General features: G+C 62.0%; 2 protein-coding genes across 2 annotated transcripts in view; one reads left to right on the top strand and one right to left on the bottom strand.

The window, feature by feature from the left end:
* Positions 1–3,421: 3,421 nt before the first annotated feature.
* Positions 3,422–18,229, bottom strand: TMEM9 (transmembrane protein 9). Its single transcript, XM_082675753.1, has 6 exons — positions 18,197–18,229; positions 17,653–17,754; positions 16,532–16,623; positions 12,575–12,683; positions 10,489–10,620; positions 3,422–5,534 (listed from the first exon to the last, which is right to left on the bottom strand). Exons 2-6 carry the CDS (start codon positions 17,716–17,718, stop codon positions 5,388–5,390), a joined length of 546 nt encoding a protein of 181 aa, XP_082531879.1. The 5' UTR covers positions 17,719–17,754; positions 18,197–18,229; the 3' UTR covers positions 3,422–5,387.
* Positions 17,837–18,344, top strand: part of IGFN1 (immunoglobulin like and fibronectin type III domain containing 1) — a gene marked incomplete at both ends in the record, with an annotated part of 36,231 nt that continues 35,723 nt past the window's right edge. Inside the window, one exon of the mRNA XM_082667593.1 lies at positions 17,837–18,132. Within this exon, the coding sequence (XP_082523719.1) occupies positions 17,837–18,132 (296 nt within the window). The remainder of the gene's footprint in view (positions 18,133–18,344) is intronic.

Below are 18,344 nucleotides of genomic sequence, written 5' to 3'. Positions count from 1 at the left end.
CCAGCACCCCTTGAGCAGCAGTGGGGAGACGCCCCTGCCACGCAGACACAAACCACACCCAGCAGACACTTACACATCACCCCGTGAGGTGAGTTACTATTCCCGCTTTTCAGCTGAGGAAACAAAGACAGATTAACTTGCCCAAGGCCACACAGCTGGAAGGGTCAGCGCTGGGCCTGGACTCAGGCAGCCTGGCCAGTGTCGCCATGCTTGGCTGCTACACCATGAATCCTTTCTGGTTAAGTCCAGGGTTTCCAGCCCGGGGTCTGTTTGGAGGCTGGTCTGAGCCGCCCTGCACCATCGGGCCAGCAGAGCATTGTCAAGACCCCCTCTCAGTACTCTGTCACCCTGTTAGGCCAAGGGGGGCACTGGAATCTTAAGTTGTCCACAGGTGTCAGAGCTGATGGTGGCCCAGAAACCAACTGGCCTCACCAAACCAGCACCATCGGCACGCGGCTCCTTCCAAAACTTCTGCCCCAGTTCTGCCGTTTCTGCCATGTCTGAGGACCCCTTGTACTCGGTGTCTTCCTGATAGTTTTCCTTACGTGTGCCCACTTCCCTCCTCTCACTTGCCCTTCACATGAACATTCACAAAATCATGCAGTTCACGTGCTGGTTACATTTTGATCCAATGCACAGTAAGATAATCACATAACTACGAGAAGAAAAAGCGCTCTTCTGGGCACCACCCGAAGTCGCCTTGCACACGTGGGTCGCCCTTGGGGAACCACGGGCTGGCTTCAGGTCTTCCCTCTCCATCTGGAGAAGCTGACGCTCGGACAGATCGTCTGCGCCCGGTCGCACGGCGACGGACAGCAGGGCCGGGGCAGGGCCAGGCTCCGGACGCCTGGTGGAGCCTTACCCTGCGCGTCCGCCCTGATGCAGGAGGCCGAAGAGGCCAGGGGCCTCGGGTCAGCCGGCCTCCGGCTGCTTGACCCACACCCGGGGACAGGGGGCCACGGGACTCATCGTCCCCCGGGAAGTTCGGGGATCTGGCTGAGGGCTCAGGGTTTCGGATGTCACAGCGCAGGAAGTCCCCCCGGCATCTACAGACCCTGGCTGGCAGCTGGGGGTTATGCTGTCACAGTGATGATGTGAGTCAGAAGACCCAGCACCCCGCAGGGCTGTTCTAAGCGCCTTAGACACAGTAACGACGTGTTCCTTACACCCCCTGTGAGGTGCCTGCGGCCCTGTAGTGAGAGGCAGAGCTGGGGTCTGCACCCGGCTGCTGGCCCAGAGCTCACACTCTTAACGCCCCACCCGCTTTACTGGATGGAGGACCAGCCTTCTGGGGTTTTGGTCCCTGCCCCTCGTCTGACGAGCACTTACTACAGGCCAGGCCCCGGGCCGCAGTATCATTACGGAAAAGGAGGCTGCCTCGGACAGGAGGGATTGGAAGGGCCGAGCGGGCTCAGGAAGCCAGGTCCGTCCCGCTTCCAGGCCCGGGCATCCCCCGGGCACTCCTGGCCCGTGGGAGTTGCGTGGCACGGAATGCAGGTGCCCAGGGATGGACAGAGAAGCCGGGCCCGGGCATCCCTCTTCCGGCCCTCAGTCACCTCTTCAAGCTCTGCCCCTGCTTCAGCATGCCCAGGGCAGGGCTTGGGAGCGGAGGGACGCAGAGCCTCCTGGGCACCTATGGCTGGCGCCCCCTCCACTCCAGGTAAGCGTGCGTCTGGGGGGCCGTCAACGCCCCTCCAAGGGTCTCAGAGTCCCCACCAGTAACTCCCGCCAATTTGTCTGGGGTTGATGATCAGAGGGGCTGGTGGACGATGGCCTCAGTAAAGCACTCAGGCCCTAGGGGAGCTCCCTGGTGGCCCAGTGGTTAGGATTCTGGGCTTTCGCTGCCGTGGCCCGGGTGCAATCCCTGGTTGGCGAACTGAGATCCCACAAGCCGCGAGGCGTGGCCAAAAACAAACAAAATAACCCCTGCGGCTAGGCCACGGGGAGCCCTGGAGAGTCTTGAAGGAGTGAAGTGACGTGATCGGAGTAATGCGAGCTCCCCGGTGCTCCCCACGAGAACCCCAGGAGAGATAATGAACTGGGCGGTGGTTGTCGGGCAGAGGGGAGGAAACAGGTGCCCCAGCTGCCAGGACTTCGTGAGTGACCGGAAGCGGGACCTGCAGCCCAGGGAGACTCAAGTCTCCAACGAGCCCCTGGTTTCCGGCTTGAGCACCTTGGCGACGGGTGGCACCACCGACGCAGATAAAGGAACTAAAAGCAGCCGATTTCCAGGCAAGGATGCGTTTATTTTTGGACGTGCTGATTTTGACAGGCTCTGTGGGCCCCAGCAGGGAGGGTCCGGCTGAGAGCCAGGTAGATCTGGAGCTGGGGGTCAGGTCTGGGCTAGAGTCGGAGATTCTAGAATTAACGTCAGGAAACCACCCGAGAGAAAAGCCTCGGAGAAAACCTCCACGTTAAATTGTACATTGAGCTGAGCGGTCTGAGCAGGGAGGCCCGGGAAGCTGCATATCTGGGGAGCAGGATCCAGTGTCAGCGCAGCATAAGGGCTGGGAGGGCGCGAGCCGAGGACGCGCTCTGGGTCCAGCAGTTACACTCACCAGCACCTCCACCTGTGGAGGGCTCGGGGGAGGGACTGAGTGGGGACAGGGAAGGGACCCCCATAGCCAGAGCTGAGCGTGGATCCCACAGATGGCCCTTTCAGGACGGGAGACTTGAGTGTGTTGATAGGCTGGATGGCACCGGGCAACAGGACGAGCTTGGAGGTGATGGCGGTCCCAGGGAGAAGGGACGGGTGGGTTGGCCTGGAACAGGAAGCAATCTCCAAGGTCAAAGCAGTCCAGATAAATAGGAAGGAAAATTGCAGGTGGGGTGAGGAAATTGTGAGATCACCCCTGACGGCCTTGCTTTTCCCCAAGCAGTGAGGCAAGATTTCCCACGTTAGGGAGAAGGAAGCTTGCCTAGGGTTAATGCCAAATGCAGGGGCGGGGGCAGCGGGAGGGCGCTGGGAACGGGACAGGCTGGGCTGGAGACCCGTGGTTGGGGATTCACCGGGTTAAGAATGACGCAAGGAAGCCAGAGAATGAAGGAGCTGGTCCGGGTTAGGGGTGGAGGGGGGAGCCCAGGGGCGGGACGGCCCCTCGCTCCCCGTTCCCCGCATGTGTCGCTTGACCAATTCCAAGGCTCGGTCCCCAGGGCCAAACCCAACAAGTTCTTCCCAGGTGGGAACAGACCCTTGCAGAACAGTGTGGCTGTTTGATGGGAGACAAACAGGACTTCTGAACACAACACAAGCACTTCTTTCTCAGGTGAGGCGGGGAACAGCTCCTTCTGGCCTCTGCTGCGCTGGCCGCAGGGACCCTGCTCCGAGGTCACCGAGGCACACCGGGAGTAGTTGTCCGAAACCAGCGTGTGTGCGAAGTCAAAGCACATCGAGAGGCTAGTTACTGGCTGAGTCCTTAAGACACTGAAGAATCATTCCTAATCTTTTACGTTAATTTATTTTCACATACTGGGCTTATTTACAGATAACAACAGCTACCTGCTACAGACCAGATCCTTAAGACTACCCGACGGGTCAGATCACCTGCAGGACTCAACCAACACGCAGAGAAACAACAGCACTCGAGGTCTCCCCTGGGCAGGGTGGTTTAGAGGAGTACCTGGCAATCTGAGACACCAAGTCCTGGACTGGTGATTGATAAGCCGACACACCCATCTACCCACTGTTGGAAAGCATCCCCATCGTGGAAGAACTCGCGGCCCACCGAGGCCTCTGAAGCAGCGGGTGGCCTGCCCGGCACCAAGCGTACGCCGGGCAAACGAGGGCGGAGGCGCAGCCGGCACCGTGTCCTCTGCGCGGCCACCTGCGGCCCACGTACCTCCCGCTAACCCGCCGCAAGCCTCACACTGGCCCAGGACCCGTCAACCTCGCCCCTCCACTGCGTCCCTCGCTCACTTCCAATGCCAACCCCAAGTCTCTGCTCCTCCGGAGCCCCGCCCGTGCCCTTCAGTACCTGTATATGGCTCTGAACTTGGGCACATCTTTGCAAACTGAAATGCCCACCCCACCAAGACCCTGGCTCAGGGCTCCACAAGGAGCCTTCTCGACACATTGACTTGGACAAACCCTGCGGGAAGAAATTCCATCAGACGCAGCTGGGCCGCCAAGCCCGTTTCTGCCTGGGTCCCGGACGCACCCCTGCCACACTTCCGGGACGGACGGATGGATGTGACTCAGCCCTGGCGGCCCCTGGAAGCTTCTCCTGGCAGCACCCTTCCCCTGGCTGCCCCCACCCGAGTACCTGCTGGTTTTCATTTGGGGAAACATACGGGCTTTTCAGTGAGCGCCACGTACTGTATCTGTAAGATACTGCCACCAGACACTGTTCAGAGTCTCAGGGGGCTCTCCCACAAAGGTGAAACACAAACTCAGGGTAGTTCCTAAGGGCCAGTTCACCCACTGCCCCCTGCAGGGAATGGAGCCTGAAAGGAGCAGCGACCCCGCCCAGGCCCCCCGTGGGCTCCGTCCGCCACAGCCACCTGGACTGTGCGGGCCCTGCCTCTCTGCCTGGACCCCTCAAGGACAATGCTCCTGTCCCCTCTCTGGGTCCACTTGTGAAACACTCGTAGTCCTTGAAGTCTCTTGAGATCCACAAAGTGAGACAAGACAATTTCAGGAGGCTTCCTTGATTTACAGGTAACAGAAGGATGACATTCCTCTCCATGCACTGGTACAATGAAATTCAGGGGCAAGTGTCAATCTGCGGATAGGAGCCCAGGTGCTCAGAGCCACCACTCGGCCTCGGGGTCCTGTGGTCCCACCAACGGCTCAGCAATTGCAGACCGGGGCGGGAGGTGGGGGGGGCACTGCCTGGCTTCCGAAGTGGGAGCGGGGGCCAGGAGGCAGAGCGAGCAGGGTCCTTGGTTCTCCCTGCATTGATGGGAGAAGAGGAAGGGGGAGAGAAGCCGGAACAGCGTCCAGGTGTGCCCTGAGGACGACGGCCGCGCTGTGGCATCAGCCTTCCCAGCAGAGCCGTCCCGAGGGCTGGAGTGAGGCCGGGCCAGGGCCGAGGAGTCGGGCCGGGAGGAAGCCGGCCGTGCCTTCCTGTCCCACACTCAGCTCCTGATGACCGAGCTCCCAAGGTCTGGAGCTGGGAGGGTGGCGAGGAGGGAGCAAGGTGACAGGGTCGCTCCAGTCCCGAGGCCCCCAGCCCTCCCCCCCGAAGACCACCTGTGCAGGCAAACCGAGACCATGGGCCCAGTGCTCTTCCTAGATTATGCAGCTGAGCACATGTCAAAACAGAGAGAGAAGGAAAAACGCCCCGGGCTTTAAGGGGGAGACCCGGAGGGCAGCACTGAGTGGGGAGAGTGGCCAGCTCCGTGTGGCCTCCGGCCCTGCCCTGACCGTGGCCCGGCGGCACTGCTGCCTAGCTGAGCATCTTGTGCCGATCGAAGACTGTCTTCCGCTGTTCCTGCACCTGCAGCTTCCACCGCTGCTGCGCTCCCTCCACGCGCTCCAGGACTGTGTTCGCCCGGGGCCCGGAGAAGGTGGCAGCCGCCACAGAGCGCGCGTCCTGTTGCGGGAAGAAGAAGAGGCTTGGCACCGCGAGCCGGGCGGTCTCAAACGCCTGACATGGAAAACAGTGCCAGGAGAGCAACCCCAAAGGCCTCCCCGAGGGCCCATCCAGCACAGGGCGCCCGCGGCTGCAGGATGGGCGGGGGCTGGGAAGCGGGGGCTCTGGTCAGGCCCGGCCGCGCCCCAGACTCACTCCTGACCCTCGAGAGGAGCGCGGAGGGTCAGCAGAGAGGACGCGATGACCCTGTCGTTCGAGGAGAGGCACCACGTGCCCCCACGGCTGGTAGCGGACTGCAGAACCCCTCGGCCCTGCCGGCCACGGCCAGGACAGCGGGGAGACCCCCAGGACTTGCTGGGCCGGGCCTGGGACCCCAGCTCACTCTCCAAAGGACAGTGTCTGCAGGGTGGAGCTGGGAGCTCGCCCTTCGTGCCCATTCCAGAGCCAGAGCCGCTCCGGCCGCCCTCCCCGCTCTGCCCCATCCCCCCGCCCCACCCCCCCCACCCCGCCCTCAGAACTGCCGCTGTCGTCAAAGGCAGCATCTCCCCCTAATTACCACTTTTCTGCCTCTGAAGCTCCAGAGCCCATGCATTTCCTGCAGGACCTGAACCTGATCTCTGGGGGGAACTGGAGCCAAGGGCCAGGCCCACAGCCCGGGGGATTTCCTCCCCAGCTCTCCCTTGCCTCTCATCTCGTGCCACACACCTCTTAAGGGATTAGCACACCTCTCTAAGCCCAGGGCCGCCCAGCAACTGCAACTCTGCTTCCAATGCCCCGAGCTGGCACAGCTTCTGTCGCCATGCAGCTGCCAGGCTGGGGAGGTAGGGGCGGGGGATGGGGGCGGCGGGCGGTGAGGCTGGCAGGTCGTCACTGCCGCCCAGAGCTCTGCCCAGGGTGAGTGAGAGACGGACGCTGCCCCCAGGGAGCCCTCGGCCCGGGAGCCCTCGGCCCGGGACCCCGAGGGAGCCCGCTCTGCCAGGCTGGACGAGGACCACGGCAGCACCTCAGGGGCAGGTGCCGGCGCATCAGACTCGAAGCCAGGACCCTGGGCTCTACAGCTGCCCCCTTCTCCCGGCCTCGGCCACTTAGCGGCTGTGTGTCCCCGACAAGCCACTTGATTTCCCCAAGCTTCAACTTTGTAAACCCGGTCTTCTCAGGCTTTTCTAAACACACACACAGACACGCGCACACACAACACTCAGCATGACGCCCCCTGACGCCCTCTACCCTGCTCCATCTCAGTTTTCAGTGCTGGTCATGATTCAGGACCTCGTGGGTGGCACCCCACACCCTGACACACGGTTTATGCCCAGGAGCGGGGTACGGCAAGGTTACATACAGTAACACGTGTAACGTCCTCAGCACACTGCTGTCAAGCTGGAGCCCGCGGGGTGCTCAGTTTCCTTCCTCCCCAGCAGTTCACGGTGGGAAGATGACTGTGGCATCACACCCGGCTCTGCACCTGGGCTCTGACCTGCAGCACGACCCTGGCTGACGCCCTGTCCTCTGAACCTGCTTCCCACCCACGGATGGAGCCTGCAGGAGCGTCTTCTCGGGGACGGTGGGCGCACAGCGTTCAGCGGTGCCCGGCAGATCACAGGCGCCCAATTCACAGCAACTGTCAGTGTGAGACCCACTCCCGGAGCCCCCAGGCAGGAGGGGGGAACCTGCCCTTGAAAGGTCACCGGTGTCGCTACTTTTCAGATCGTCCCTTCCCGGTTCAGGACCAGCCTCTGCGTGGCCGTCTAGGTGAGGGGGCACTGGAGACCCCTGTGGGAGGCTGTCGGCCCCCCAGGACCGAGCTATCCCGGCTCCGGGGCTACAGGGGCTTCTCTCCCCGCCGGCCTGCCCACACTCTCGTCCTCCTGGGAGCCTGGGGGCAGGCCTGGCGGGGCGGAAAAGCGCCTCTCCTGTCCCATCGGGAGAGTGTCTGGAGGGAAAGCAGAGGGAGCCTAGAGCAGCGTGTGAAGGAACAGCTGGAATTCACCGCATTTCCACAGGACCACTTGTTTTTCCTTCGTGTGAAGTCTTGGCAAACAGGTCCTAAGCCGGGAAAGCTGCGGCTGAGAGGCTCTGCGCTTCCACCGCTAATAGTCTGATTAACGGGTATTAGAGACGCCACGCCTGTCCTAGAAACGCTCAGAGCGGGGCCTGGTCCTCACCCGCTCTGCCACAGGAGAGATGCTACCACTTCCAACCCTCTTACGCCCCGAGCTGGGCCTCTGGGCAGTGAGGGCAGGAGGGGGAGCCCTGCCGACCAGGAGGGAGGCGCCTGCCACCGGGGCTGGACGGGCCTGAGGATGAGCGGCCCTGGGCACCGGGCGCTCTCTGTGCTGCACCTGGATTATCCCCAGGCTCACTAGACCGGCTCATGGGCCACGGGACTCTCACCTGCAGCTCTGCCGCCCAAGGTCACACAGGATTGGGACCCGTGTCTCCCGAGCCCCACATTCAAGCCCTCTGGCCCCGCCATCCCTCAGCCTTCCTGCCTGCAGCGAGGGCGGCCCTTCAGGTCAGGGCCCCACGGCATCACAGCAACCACGCTGAGACAGGAGCTCAGACTTGGAAAACTAACCAAAGGGTTAAACACCAGGACAGCGAGTGCAGAGCTGGGACTCCGGCCCAGGATCACAATCCCAATGCCACGCTGCTAACGGCTGGGCCACGAGGTCCTGACGGCCGTTCTAGAGACGTCCGCCAGCCCTGCCCTTCCTCGTCCCCCTTCCTGCTCTGGGCTCAGGGGGACGAGGGCCCTGTCCCTCTTGGGCTCCTCACCGCCCTGGGAAGGGAGGGTCCCCGGCTGCCATCACTCCTGCACACCCCTCTCTCCCGCACTCCCGCCCAGTGGGCTGTGGTCTCGGAGGACCCTGCAGAGCTGAGGCCCACAGACACCCACAGCCTTGTAGGAACCTTTCCTTCTCTCTCTTCAAAAGGGGCCAAACCTACACATCTAGCACAGCTCTGTTTGCCGTTTCTGCCCCAGCAAAAAGGCTGGCTTCCTCCTTTCAAAGGGCGTCTGAGCCGGGGGATTAGTCCTGATGCTGCTGGAATCAGGAAAGGCAGCGCCCCGCACCGGGGGCCCACCGGGCCGGCTGGCACCTTCAGAGGGAGCGGGGCTTTCATCTCCTCAGCGCGGTGGGCCAGGCCCCCTTCCTCTGTCCTCGAGCCCCAGGGCAGGAGCTCCCGGCTACAGGAATGGCGGGACGACCCAAAGGGCCCCCATGCTGGGATGCGATCGACCCCCCGACTCCTGGGGTGTGGAGGGGAGCCTTCTCAAGGTCACGGGGTTGCACAGGCCTAGAGGCTGACTTTCTTCCGCCTGGGGTGAAAGCTAAGCCCCCCGCCCCGGGGGGCCCATCCCTCTGAAGGGAAATGCTGTTCAGAGCATTTCCAGAGATTCAGCTCAGCCAGGCAGGGCCTCCTCCCCTCGCCGGCCCCAGGCCCGGGCGCCACCGCGGTCTCCGCTCCACTCAGCTCCAGCGGCCCCGGCACTTAAGCGGCCCCGCCGCACCACGAAGAGCCCCGCTGCCAGGAAGCCTTCCCACACTAACACCCAGGAAAAGTCAGCCCCAGCTTCCCCCGCCCCTCCCGACAGCCTTCCCCTGAGGGCGGGCCCGAGGTCTGTGCGTCTGTCTACACGGGCACCTGCAGGACCTGAGTATGTCAGGAGGAAGAGAAACAGGGACGGGGCGAGCCGGGGTGCCCAGGGCGGGGCCCATAAAGAGCCGTGCGGCTTGCCCTCCCTTCGGGCTCTGCAGCCAGGTGGCACGCATTCCGGGGAGGCCGCGGAGCCGTGTAATCATGGCCCATCTCTCAGCCGCTCCCCAGCCAGGGCTGCAATTACCGCACGCATCCCCTAATCACGGGGTACTCACCCGCGCCGCTCTGCCCCCAGCAGAGCCACTGTTACCGCGCGTTAATAACCAGGTAGGCGTGCGAGATTTCCTCCTGGGCAGAGAGACCACCCAACTGCCGGCCCCCCCATGCCCGCCTCCCAGCCCCAGCGCCACTGGCCGGGCGCGTGTCAGCAGGAGGCTGGGGGCACCCACCCCCGAGGGGCCATGGGGTCCAGGGACGGGCCAGGCCCCCTCCCTCCCTGGCCGTGTGCACGCCTGCCCCATGCGGCCGGCCGGGCAGCTTCACGCTGAGGTCTGAGCCCCAGCCCCTCTTCTTGGCGGGAACCTGCCCTTCCCAGCTCCACCCGCTACGTGAGATGCTCTCAAGGGCGACAGCCGGCCGGCGCTGCAGCCTAAGCCTGGTGCTCTAGTGACCACTCACCCCTTCACCTCGCTCACCTGTGTCCCTGCAGGAAGAGTCCCTCTTACACGTGTTAACCTCCCGGCTGTGGTCCTTCCACCCCGGCTTTACGTAAACCAGGGTGAGGCCGAGCTCTCCGCACCTGCGCGCAGCTGGTCCCCAGGGCAGGAAGCGTCCTGAGCCCCACCTGCCCGCAGATGCCACCCTCTGGGGCACCCCTCCTCCCTCACTGCTGTCTCGGGCACACGTGGCGGCTGTGTAGGCCCGAGGGGGCGAGCTCGAGGGGCACAGGCCAGGAGCCCCTGACACCGTCACAGCTCTGCACGACACACACCACCTCTCACTCCCACAGAGCTGCCTGCGCCTCCTGTGTCCCACCCCGGGCTCCCCTGACTCTCCGGGTACACTCTCCAAGTCCACCGTCAGCCTGACACCAAGCTCTGAGCACCCACATGGGGCTGCCTGGCGGGCTCACTGGCCCTCTGCTAGGAATGCAGGGCGACAAGGAGGCTCCCCGACCCGTGCGCTGAAGCTGCTGACGCCAATCAGGGAAAACTCAAGGCTGCCCCGCTGAGGAGACACTGCGGTCCGGTGACGCACAGGACACCACACGGGAGAGGAGCCACTGGAGCGCTGGGGGAGGGAAGACCGCCCGCCGAGGCCCCAGGGACGCCGCGTTGGGCGGAGGGGCCGCTACCTCGTTCTCCTCCTCGTTGTGCAGCCGCTCAGTGTAGGCGTCCGGCTTTCGAATCAGAGGGTCCACCAGCATCAGGAAGGCCATGTAGAGCAGGAGGGCGCCCACCACCGACAGGTAGATGACGATGATGACCTGCGAGCGGAAGGGACCCAGCTTGCCCTGCGGGATGCCGCTCCCCTCCCTTGCAGTCTGTCTTCACCGGGCAGTGTGGCCCCGAGTGCTGCCTGCAGACAGGCCAGGAGACCGCGGGCGCGGAGAACGACCCACCCCACCTTTGCTGACTGTGCCCTCGGTGGTCGGGACCCCACAAGAGCCACCAGTTCTCTGGCAGCACAAAGATGACAGATGAGGCGCCCCCAGGAGTGGAGAGCGGGGAGGGGAATCTGCCCGGCCAGACGGGGGCAGGGGGAGCGCCCGTCAGAGCGGGGAGAACCGAGCCCTGCTGAGGGCAGCACAGGGTGACGGGGTGGGAGCTTCAGTCCCAAGAGGGCGAGTCACCTTCAGGGGGCAGAGGGGACAGGCCGCGGCCAGACACCCCCCCCCCACCGTCAGTCACAGCAGGAGGTGAGGCTGGGGCAGAATTACAGGCCTGGAGAGCCTCCCAAGCTGCAGTCATTTTTGTTTTACAGGAAAAACAGAGTCAAGGAAGCTAATGAGATGTTTCCCAGTGTGGGTACTCCGGGCACCTTAGGCAGGACTCCCCAGGACACTGCCCTCCACGGTCAGTAACACACCACAGTTACTGGGGCCACAGTCCATCTCCAAATGTCCCCCAGGGGCTGACACTCACCTGATGCAGAGCCCCCCAGGCCACGCCATCACCCTCAGTCCCAAGAATACCAAGTGGTGGATGTGCCTGGAACCCAGATTTGCCGTGACTGCAACTCCTAAGCCTCTTCTGCTCCCCAACTGCCATCTGTCGCTGGCGACCCTAGCCCCGTGTCTACGCTGTGACGGGAGCCGAGCTTAGTCCACAGCCAAGTCCAGCTGGACCACACGCCTCCCTGACTGGGGCATCTTCAGCCAGGGTGAAGGATCAGAACTCTTGCCTGTACCCCAGGAAGGGGGGGGGGCCTGAAGCTGGAGGGGGTTCTCTCTGGTCTCTTAGCAAGGACTACAGGGAAACTGGGGGATTAAGATGTATCTGATGAGGTCCCCACGTCAGGAAGTCCCTTCCAATCTAAGGTCTTGGGGACCTGGTCCCCCAAGCGTGGGGCCAGTGGATAAGCTCAGAGGGGAAGGGGTGATGATAGGGAGGGTGGACAGGCAACCGTCTCCACGTCAGAGGGGACAGGATGGGCACCGTGGGCCAGGCAGGGAGGGCAGCGGTGAGGACCACTTCCCCTTCAAAAGAACCTCGAAAGGGAAGCCCGAGGGCAGGCTCAGGGCTGCTGCCAAATTCCTGCGGGTTCTTTCCTGATGCTATTTCCAGACCCTTCACCAGACACGCAGAAATAAGCTTAAGAGCTGGACCAGGAGAGGCTTCTGCTGGAAATCCGCAAGCACGGCCAGGCTCGCCCTGGTTGGGGTGTGGTGGTGCTGGGGGCTCGTCTGCCTGGAGGGGACCAGGGACCAGGCCTCTCCATGTCCTCACTGTGTGTTGGTGGCCACTCCACCACCTCCCCTGAATTCACTGATGCCCATGAGAATGGGGTTCAGGGGAAGCAAGGGGGGCGTCTGATGGCCATCCTGCCAGGCCCGCAGCTCTGGAAGCTTAACTAGACTGCAGGCTCCGGAGGGCGGGCTACCTCCGCTCCATCATCCCTTACGGTGCCCGGGACACAGCAGGAGTCCCGGAAATGTCTACTGAACAAACAGAAGGCGAGAAGGGAGAGGAAGACGGGAAGCGTGGGGGAAGGGGTCTCAGCCCCCCTCCCAGGTACCCCCGCGAGTGTGATGGCGTCAGAGGGGAGAGCGGCCCCAAGCGGGGTGGGAAGGAGGTCCCTGGGTTGCGACCAGGCCAGCCTCGAGCCAGCCCCCCAGCCCCGAGCAACGCTGCAGAAGCAAACAGGACAGGACGGAGGGCGGGGCGGGGCCACGCAGGCCCCCCAGGAAGAGGGGGTGGGGCGGGGCGGCCGCCGGGCACCTTGATGGTGGTGGTGCTGCGCTCCTCGTACTTGCACTCGCACAGCAGGCAGTAGGCCTCCACGTCGTGGCCGGGCACCGGCATGGGCTCCACCACGTGCAGGCAGTTGCTGCAACAGACAGAGGGCTGTGGGGGCAGCCGGGGGGCTCCTCAGGGAGGGGAGGGTCTCTGAGGGGTCAGGCTGGCGGAACCCCTTTCCCAACCCACAGCCTCTCGAGGCCCTGGCCCTCCGCGACTCACCGCGTGAGTGTCCCAGCGGCACAGACTCCACCCCCACCCCACCCCAGTCCCTCGGGTCCAGGGTCTGTCCCCGTGGCAGGCAGCGCCTCCGTCAGGCCTCCTCTGACCCACGGATCCACCACAAGCCAGTGACTGCCGTCTTCAACATCTCTGAACCCCACTTCCCTATCCCCTCCCACTGCTGTCTCTCAGCCGGGCCCTCCCACCAGGAGCCTGGTGCCCTGGGCCCGAGCTCCTCTGGGAGCTGCACCTCTGGGAGCTGCACCTCTGGGAGCTGCAGGGGTGGCGCTGGATGACCCTCCAGGCCCTTCCAGCTCTGGCCCGGGCTGTCCCGGGGCCCTGAGGCTCAGGCGGGGTTTCTGGCAGAGGCGCCAACAGCGTGGGCTGGCATGTCCTCCACAAGCCTCTGCTCCCCCTAAAAGTCCGTATGTGGAGGATGTGATTTGACCTGAACCTCTGATGACCCCACTTCCAGCGCTGGGCACGTGGCTCCCTGCTGGAACTCAGGCCCTGCCCGGGGAGGGGCCGCCGGACAGGGCCAGGTCCACACCCAGCACTGGGGCATCACTCCTGGGGCCTCCCCTCTCCGGGGGCCTCTACCAGCCTCTGAGGGCCAGATTTCTCCCTGGGTCTGGAAGGTCACTCTGGTGCACCAGTGGGACGTGTGGGTTCCCCACAGGGATGTGTTCTCTCCCCAGAGAATCAGTGAAACCGTGACGTGTCCCTTTTTGGGGATCAGTGATAGCGCCGTAGGGGAGAGGGTTACCGGAGGGCAAGCTGGTTAAGTCTCCGCCTTCTGCAGGTGATGTGTGTAACTTCTCTGGGCCTCGGTGTCGTCATGGACACGTGAGGACATGTGTGTGTTTATCAGCGTCCTTCAAAATGTGCTCCTGGGGCACCCCAGGGCCCTCTGTGCGGAGGGTGGGAGGGAGGGGCCCCAGTCGCTCTGCTCAGCGGGGGCAGTCCTGACTTCTACACAATGTGTTTCCAAAACAGATTTGTTTGAAGCCTGTATTTTTAAAAGTGTGAGAGACACTGTACCAGCCAGCTCTGGGACTGTCTCTCTAGTGCACTCCTCGGGAGCTCCACCATCAGGGAGAAGGTGTCGGGGTTTCTGCCCCTCACAGGCACGAGGACCCCCAGCATGAGACGGCAGAGCGCCTGCAACACGGGAACGTGGCCTGTGCCGCTCAGACACCCTGGCTTCACACCCCTCCACCAGGGGAGGGCCCAGGTGTCCTCCTCGCAGTGGAGGGACCATGCGGAAGCGGCCTGAGGACACACCTGGTCTCCTCTGGCCCTGGCCTGAGGTCTAGGATCACAGGGTCAGGCCCCACCCCTCCCCTGCAGGACTCCAGGCAGCCTGCAATGCCTCCCTCCCTGATGCCTCCCCTCCCTGACAGGCCAGGGTCACTGGGTCCCAGAACCCTGGGGTGTATATCCCAGCCTCAGGTTCCACCCACCAGCCTTCGTGGAACTGTTCCTCAGGCAGCCCCCCAATGCTGCCTTCCCAGGGGAAGGAGATAAGCCACAGCCTGAGAGGTCCAGGTAGGACTCCATCCTCCGTGGCATCCACGCTTGGCTTGGGGCCTTACTCTGGCCCCAGTGCAGACAGTGCTGGTACAATGTGGGGGTGCCTGAGGGATGTAGCTGGTGTCGGGCTGAGACAATCTAGTCGTTTATTCCTGACGCTATTTGAACTGTAACCACAAGATACAAGGAGGTCACAGGGGCTTCCCCAGGGCTCCAGGTCCTGGGGCTTTGTAACTCCATCAGGACGGGCAAAGACAGAAGGAAACTGGGGCTTCCCTCTTGGGCTGTGGCGTAAGTCGGCCTCTTCGTGGCCTCTAGGAAGGCATAACAATATACATTACTAATACTATCAGCCGACATTCATACGGCCTCACCATGTGCTGGGAACTGTTCTAAGTGCTATACTTACTTGTACATGCATTGCACAAGTGTGCGTGAGCCCACACACACACACACACACACTCTTATTTAATACTCAAAATACTGCCACCGCTTTACAGATGAAGAAGCTGAATACACTGGGGATTAGTAACTTGTTTCACAACGAACAAGGAGCAAAGCTAGATTGAAAGGCAGGCAGGGTCGATCCAGAGTCCGCATCTAACCAGACGGGTTCTCAGAAAAATCACACACTCGGAGCTGGACAGGTTCAAAACCCCCAAATGCTGCTCTGGACCAACTGCTTCACAATCACTTATTTAACAATCACTTATTTAAGAAAAAGCTTCTGCCATGCCCCAACCCCCATATTCACTGAATCAAAATCTTGGGCGGGGGGTGGGGGGTGGTATCTAACATACAGCATGGTGACTATCGTTAACAATACATGTTAACAATTATGTACACTTGAAGCTGCTAAGAGAGTAGATCTTAAATGTTCTACCACACCCACACCTGCATGGTTACCCTGTGAGGCGATGGAGGTGTTGTCTAACCTTGTTCCACAATAGATACATGTATCAAATCACGTAACCTTATACAACGCCACATGTCTGATTCATCGCAATAAAGCTGGGAAAAACAACAACAAAAAAGAACCCAAAAATCATGGCGGACGGGGTGCTGGGACTCTGTATTTTCTCAAAGCCCACCTGGTGATCCTGACACCTGACCAAGTAGAGGCAACGCTGACCTGGGCTCCCCCGTGTGGCGTAACCGCTCCACGGGGATCAGATGCAGGTATCACCGCACCTGCGCTCAGAGCCCTCCGGGATGAGGCGCCCCTGCTCCTCAAACGGCCTGCACAGGAAATGCCCCCTCAACTCACTTCAATCTGGTTCCCTGGAGCTCTCCTCGCTGGCCCCAGTCCTACACCCAAACCACACGGTGCGCCTCAGAGCACGCCAGCCCCTCTCCTGCCCTCTCAGCTGCGTGTGTCCCCAAGTCCTCTCCTTCTCAGACTATTATTCCTTAAACCGTTCTTTCCAGGAGAGCATGTTGAAACGTGCCTTCAACAAGCTGATGTCCTTTCTCTGAATGATTTTTTGATTACTTCTCTCTTTCTTGAAGTGAGGCATCCAGAATTCAAGACTCCAGGAGTATAATGTAAATTCTCTTTGGGCCTCAATCTCTGCAGCTATAAAATGGGGACACAACCCATCCCACTGCCTTACAAGGTGGTTAGACACTGGCATCAAATGACGCATGTAACAGAGCTTCGCCAAGCGCACGCAAGTAGGCGAAAGATCCCCCGGTATGTGGCTCTAATGTCTACCTCTCCCGCCTTCTCTGTTACCATTTTGCAGATATGAACAAACACCCACATCAAAGCAAATCAAAGAGCTTCCCTGGTGGCGCAGTGGTTGAGAGTCTGCCTGCCGATGCAGGGGACACGGGTTCGTGCCCCGGTGTGGGAAGATCCCACATGCCGCGGAGCGGCTGGGCCCGTGAGCCATGGCCGCTGAGCCTGCGCGTCCGGAGCCTGTGCTCCGCAACGGGAGAGGCCACAACAGTGAGTCCCGCGTACCAAAAAAAAAGCAAATCAAAATCCACTCCTCTGACCAGGAACCCCTCAGCTGGAATTAAAGACACGCGGACCCTATTTCTAATCGGTTGTGTGACCAGGGACAAAACATTCCTTTGTAAGGTTCTCCATAGAAATGGGAGAGCAAGCTTATCCTCCAGGGGTCCGTGAACCCCACTCAACACCCACAACCTCAAGGGCCAGCCTGGGCAATGCCTTACCAGTCCTTCTGTGACACATTCTGGTTGTAAATGTGTCCACTGATGTTTCTATATGGTGGACAGATGCATTTGCACCGGATATCTTCAGAACTCTGCGAGAGAAAGCACATATCAAGTGGGCAGGGCCCCTGGGTTCAAGTTCTAGCAAGACTCTGCACTTTCAGTTCCCTGTTCCACAAGGTGACCATATGAACGCTCCTGACCTGCCCCCATGCCCAAGTTCAGCAGGAACGACTTCTGCAGGAAGGATGCTACATCACAGGGTCCTCGAGAAACTGTCTGGGGGCGCGAATGATACTCACAGGCTACCCAGGGCTGCCACACCCAGGGCTGCCGCTCCCAGGTAGGGGGCTTGGGGGAGGAGCAAGCAAGGTGGCAGTCCTCTGCTCTGGGCCTCACACCTGTGTGTGTACCCGGGTCCAGAAGTCTTGGCGGCTGGCCTCTTCCCCCAACCCCACCTCCAACTTCCTAGGTTAGGATCAGGGAAGGAGAAGGCTGGGGTGAACCAGAAAAAGTGGACGCTTCCATGGAAACACTCAAGCAACCCCTCTGGAAGTTCTCCCTCCCTGGAATGGGTCAGAGACAACAACACAAAATTTGCATTCGAATTAGCATTCCCAGGAGGAAGTGGAAACAAACCGAGGCTCAGTCCGATTCAAAGCCTCAGTGACCTTCATAATCTCGAATTCCAGAGACCTACCCAAACCCAGCTCCCGGCCATTACCCCTAAGGAATGGAAGTTACCTCGAGTCCCAGCTCGGGGGTGGGTCCCCTCCACCCAGAAACCTGCAATCTGTGCAGACTTCACACTCCTCACATTACGCCCACTCCTTGGGCTACTGGAAGCTCCGACTAGGGCAGTAGGCACCCAAGAGCAAAGCAAGAAGGTACTGAGAACTTAGACAACTTCCCCAAACACAGAACCCTGACCGGAATTCCACCTCCGGCGTGCCAGATCGAGACGCGTGCCCCGCAGACGCCCCCTCTCCTGGAGGCCTGCAGCCTAGGGCCGAGAGAACATGCACCGGCACGGCCCGAAGGGGAGTGAGGGGCCGGGCTGGAGCAGTAGCCCCCCCGGGATGCCGGGGCGCAGGCAGGGTGGTCGCGCATGGGAGCTGCACCTTGTTGGCTTGGGCTGGGAGCACCAGCAGACTTGCGACCACGGCCACCAAACACAGGAGCTTCATGCTTCTCAGACTTCCGGGGCCGGCAAGACCGCCCACCTGGAAGAGAAATACTGAGGCGGAGAAGGGGCGGGCGGCCACGCAGCACCCTCGGCCCCGGAGCGAACCGCCCTGCTCGGGCATGGTAAGCGGGTGGGAGCTGGGCCCGGGGTCCTGGGCCTTCCAAGCCTGGTCCGCGAAGGCGCGTCCCTCTCCCCCAGGCCTCGACTTCCACAGCCCACCTGGCGCGCCGGGCCGCGGGGCCTCCTGGGCGGGGCCACGGGCCTCGGGTCCGCCGGACAAGGCCGGCCAGCGACCCCCATCTCGCGTTCCTCCGCCCTCCCTCATCACCGCCCGCAGCTCCTCCCGCTCCGGCCGAGGGAGAATCTGGGGCGCGAAGTCTGGGAGCCCCAACCCCACAGCCAGGCCGCGGGCCCCGTACCCCAAGGCCCTCGCGACCCCCGCGACCCCCGCAGCCCTCCCCCAACGCACGCCTGCTCACCTGCGAACCCCGCCTTGGCAGCACAGGACCTGGCCGGACCCGCCCCTCCAGCTTCTATTGGCTGCTGGGGATGTCGCCAAGGCAACAAGGCCCGCCTCCGCATGGGCGCCGAGGCTCCGCGCAAGGGAGAGGGAGGCATTTCTCAACC

Source organism: Grampus griseus (genome assembly GCF_964374135.1).
Source record: "Grampus griseus genome assembly, chromosome: 1".
NCBI classification, from domain to species: Eukaryota; Metazoa; Chordata; class Mammalia; order Artiodactyla; family Delphinidae; genus Grampus; species Grampus griseus.
This window is presented reverse-complemented; position numbering and strand designations above follow the sequence as displayed.